The sequence below is a fragment of the Berghia stephanieae genome, chromosome 8 (assembly GCF_034508935.2).
Source record: "Berghia stephanieae isolate SIO BIC M18660-M18661 chromosome 8, UCSD_Bste_1.3, whole genome shotgun sequence".
NCBI lineage: Eukaryota > Metazoa > Mollusca > Gastropoda > Nudibranchia > Aeolidiidae > Berghia > Berghia stephanieae.
The window spans coordinates 36,703,843-36,708,842 of record NC_088367.1 but is presented as its reverse complement, the minus strand read 5'-3'; the positions used below and the strand labels follow the sequence as shown (position 1 = coordinate 36,708,842).

Here is a 5,000-nt window from a genome sequence, read left to right as displayed (position 1 = left end):
TAGCGGGTAAATAATTTGTCTCAAATCAGTTTTAATGCCAAGTGATACTTAACTTTAACACAAAATGATAGTGAAAGCGAATAATGCTCAAATGCCAAATCCAGTTTTTTTTAAAAAGAAGCAAATGGCATCAATAATTGATTCAATGAAATGTAAGTTTTTGACCCTTTGAACAGAAAACGTCAAACAGGCAATTCCGACTTTTTTTTCAACCAGGAAGAAACTTGCCTACCAAACATGAAAAAATTCACTACCTTACCTACCTATCTGTTAACTTTATTGATCTTCTTTTGTTTCTATAATCTGTTCATTCTGACCACAATGTTGGGGATATTGATGATAGTCGGGATTTGTTTATTATGCGGACGCAAGTCAATAAGCCTAGGTGTTTTTCGCCCCAAAGCCAAAACCGATCCCACCTAATATTTTCCTGTCTTCCTCATACAAATTAATACAATTTATTATAGCACTTCCACAAAACTAGATCCAACGACATATCCGAATCAGAGACGAAATTAACTATCAAAACAATGAAGCATATGAATTTTAAGTTATAACAGATGTTGATGTAGATAGACGGCTCAGTGGGTTAGACCACCTTTCATTTTGTTCCTTTTGGCTGCACTGGCTCGAATCCGCAGCCTTGTTTTGTTTTGTCTTTTTTCTGTTGTTTGTTTGGTTGTGTTTTTTTCTTTTCAAATAATGTTAATTGTTTGCCCTTTTGTTATGTTTTTATACTAAGAAGTTTTTTTTCATTAATTGAAGTTTTTATTTCTCTGATAATCTTTCAATTTTAAGTCATTTAATTTGCTCTAATTATTTGTTCTGTTCTGTTTTTTTTTCTATAGGGCCTATATTATATTGATTATTATTATTATTATTATTATTATTATTATTATTATTATTATTGTTATTATTATTATTTTTTTGTTTTTTGTTTGTTTTGTAGTTGTCTCTGATTATATTGTTGTCTCTTAACGAGTTTTTCTTTTCTTTTTTTCTCCTTTTTTGCCTCGATTATTTTGTTTCATCCTAGGTATTTTTTATGTATTTAATCGCCCTCTGAATTGTTATTTAAAAATTTTTTTAAAATTTATTTATTTTTTTAGTTATGCACCTTTTTAGATTGGATTGGGGATGAATATTACAATTTGCAATATTCTATAGAAAGCAACCAAAAGAGAGAGAGAGAGAAATAATATTTAAAAGAAAAAAAAAAGGGGGGGGGGGGGGGGGGGGGGGGGGGGGGGGGGGGGGGGGGGGGGGGATTGGGACATTTATCATTTGCAATGCTCTGTAGAAATAAGACACAATAAGAAAAAAGTGGCGGAGCCACCAGGATTTGAACACACAGCGTAGATTTCGACAAGCCTTCTAAATCAGACGACTTACCCATTCGGCCATGACATCCACATGAATGTCGACGCCTATTGTGCATAGTAACCATCGACTATTTTATTGTTGGTCAATTTTATACTTTATAAGAGGTTGATTTTTTACGAACTTTACTTATTTCTATGTGCATTATGAAAGTTTCCATATTCTGGAATGAGGATAAATGTTTAAAAGAGCAAAGTTTAAAAAAAGGCGTTGTGTATAAGTATAATCGTCCATAGTTATTGACAGACACTGTCTGGCAATAATCGTTCATCATTATTGATAGACTTGTCTGGCAATAATCACATCACTGTTTATGACATTCAGTCGAAAGAAGTCAGGTCATCCTCTTGAGTCTTCAGTTTGATTTGTTTCTTCCGTGTTATTTATTATTAGGATTCCTAGCTATATCATTATACATTTTCAACTAAAATATATGATTATCCGGAGATAATGTTAATTATAAAACTAGAGACTGACTAATTGACCTAAAATGTCTTTCCCAAATTTAAAATTGACCTGCTCTATTGTTGAACTTTTGAACTTCACTATATTATATGCACAGACATCTCTGTCAATAACGATGGCCGGTTGATTATACACAGACATTTTTTTGAAACGCCGCCGCTGCTTTTAACGAGTGGTGATAATTTTCAGCGGAATTCCAGGATTATAGGATTTCCTCATAAATTTTCCGCTAATTTTACCGTGTCAACCATTTTCCTCTGATAAAAGCTCAAGTCAAGTGATGGATCTGTGAAAAAATCACCATCATGTCTTGTCATATTTTGTCGGCAGAGAGAGAGAGAGAGAGAGAGAGAGAGAGAGAGAGAGAGAGAGAGAGATAGATAGAGAGAGAGAGAGAGAGAGAGAGAGAGAGAGAGAGAGAGAGAGAGAGAGAGAGATGATTTAGTCCTATTTTCCCTTGAAATTCGGCTATAACAGGATGCAGCTGTAACTTGCACTTAAGTTAAGGCTGGTCCCACCACCACTGTTATATTATGGTTCCCCTTATGTCCAGTTGATATCAGTTGAAGATGTCCAGTTGATATTAGTATTAGTTGAAGTGCTTTTTATATGAACGATCTTAAGTGTGTTGTAAAGGATATTAATCTTAAATTAATCTTTTATTTAATATTGACAGACATAGCTCATAATAGGGAGTTGAGCAACGAGGATGTCACCAATCAAGGCCGCTACTTACTCAACCAGTTCATCTATGACCGAATGCAAAAAGATGGATTGGAAGATGTGCCAGGGATGGATCAGCTTCAGGAACCTGGAACTCCAACTGGTTTGTTTTATTCAACGCATTTCATTTCCCATCCAGGAATATGATAAATTTAACAGAAAAGTCAGCCTTATGGTTTTGTAAAAGAACAGGATATGTTTAACCCACTCCTTACCACCTGCAGTAAAATCGTCACATTTGTTACGACACAATATACATTTTTCTTATTCAGATTTAGTTTGTACATCACAAACTTTGAACTTTGTTTAATTAATAAGAACATTAAGTTATTTTGTAGAGAGATTGTTTGGGTTTAAAAAATCAAATTTTCTGCTGGCTAAGCCTGTCATTTTGGGAAAATACTAAAAATGATTGCTAAGGAGAGAGTTAAATCATGAACAATTCAGTCTGCAGATTGAAAGGTTTATAACTCTTGTTTTTAACAATTATCAATTGGTTTCATTTCATGTTGAATTTACAACAGCATTAAAGATTGTGTTTCAATCTCAGGTCCTCCTATGGAACATTTACGTGAAATCGGCCATGCTTTAAAATGCATTGGAGATGACTTAGACAAAGATCAACAACTTCAAGAGTAAGTATCTTGAAAATGCAATCTCTTTTTAAATGACATCAAGTATTGGCAACTGTATGAATCATTTTAGAAGAGTGGAAATGTGCTTTTTGTCTTCTCTCCTCTTTCTTCTTCCTCCTCCTCCTCTCTTCCTGCTCCATCACTGCCACCACCTCCTCTTCCTCCATTAAGATAAGATAAGATAAGATAAACTTTATTAATCTAAAAAAATGGAAATTGCATTGTGTTCACATGAAGATCTCTCTCTCTTTCTCTCTCTCTCTCTCTCTCTCTCTCTCTCTCTCTCTCTCTCTCTCTCTCTCTCTCTCTCTCTCTCTCTCTCTCTCTCTCTCTCTCTCTCTCTCTCTCTCTCTCTCTCTCTCTCTCTCTCTCTCTCTCTCTCTCTCTCTCTCTCTCTCTTCTCTCTCTCTCTCTCTCTCCTCTCTCTCCTCTCTCCTCTCTCTCTCCTCTCTCTTTTCCCTCTCTCCCCCTCTCTCTCCTCTCTCTCTCTCTCTCTCTCTCTCTCTCTCTCTCTCTCTCTCTCTCTCTCTCTCTCTCTCTCTCTCTCTCTCTCTCTCTCTCTCTCTCTCTCTCTCTCTCTCTCTCTCTCTCTCTCTCTCTCTCTCTCTCTTCTCTCTCTCTCTCTCTCTCTCTCTCTCTCTCTCTCTCTCTCTCTCTCTCTCTCTCTCTCTCTCTCTCTCTCTCTCTCTCTCTCTCTCTCTCTCTCTCTCCCCTCTCTCTCTCTCTCTCTCTCTCTCTCTCTCTCTCTCTCTCTCTCTCTCTCTCTCTCTCTCTCTCTCTCTCTCTCTCTCTCTCTCTCTCTCTCTCTCTCTCTCTCTCTCTCTCTCTCTCTCTCTCTCTCTCTCTCTCTCTCATAAAAATGGTAATGAAAAGTTTAGTTAGGGATAATTAAACATTTCTGACTGCAGAAGGAACGAAAGGATGATGATAACTTTGTTTTATTGCTTTTATATGCAGGGCTGAGAATCCTCCGCCTCAAGGCGGATTTCCGCCTAATTGGTGGTTGTTCTCCGCCTACCACCATCATAATTCTGCCTTTTTCAAATTTTTCCTTGAATAAAAAAGACTCACTACACCCACTACATTAACATCCCTAACACCACTACTACTGCAACAACCACAACACCATCATCCCTACTATCACCACTACTACAACTACTACCACAGTATCACTCTCACCCCTACAACCACTACCAATACTACAACCACCACCACCACATCATCATCCCTACCCCCACCACCACTACTACAACCACAACAACATCATCCCTATGACCACCTCTACCACTACAACTACAACATCATCATCCCTATTACCGCAACTGCTACAACCACCATCACATCATCCCTACCACCACTACTACTACAACTACCACTTATAGTCTCAGGTTCCTTCTCTGGTGCCCAGTTCCCATAGTCCAGCTTCAATTTCTGCTGGTATACGTCTCCCATAGTCCCAGGTTCATTTCCCTCTGATATCCTCTTCCCATAGTCCCAAGTTCACTCCCCACTGGTGTATACTTCCTTGAGTTGCTGGTTCACTCACCACGGCTGCCCACCTCCCATAACTTTGGTTGGTTTTGGCGGGTTTTGTAAACACCTGTTTTGTGTGTTGGTGCTTTATATCCACGGCTGGTGGATGTTTTGAGCATTTTACCTCTTTCCTGCCGTTTCCAGTCGTTTCCCACTGGTATCCATCTCCCATAGTCCCAAGTTCATTTCCCTCTGATATCCTCCTCCCATAGTCCCAGGCTCACTCCTCACTGGTGTCCACTCCCCCAAGTCACTGGTTCACTC

The 5,000-nt window shown here is 38.2% G+C and overlaps 1 protein-coding gene across 1 annotated transcript in view; it reads left to right on the top strand.

The window, feature by feature from the left end:
• LOC144978590 (apoptosis regulator BAX-like) overlaps positions 1-5,000 on the top strand; it is a 24,852-nt gene that overhangs the window by 423 nt on the left and 19,429 nt on the right. The window contains exons 2-3 of the mRNA XM_078924864.1: positions 2,522-2,671; positions 3,119-3,203. Coding sequence (XP_078780990.1) covers positions 2,522-2,671; positions 3,119-3,203 — 235 coding nt within the window. The remainder of the gene's footprint in view (positions 1-2,521; positions 2,672-3,118; positions 3,204-5,000) is intronic.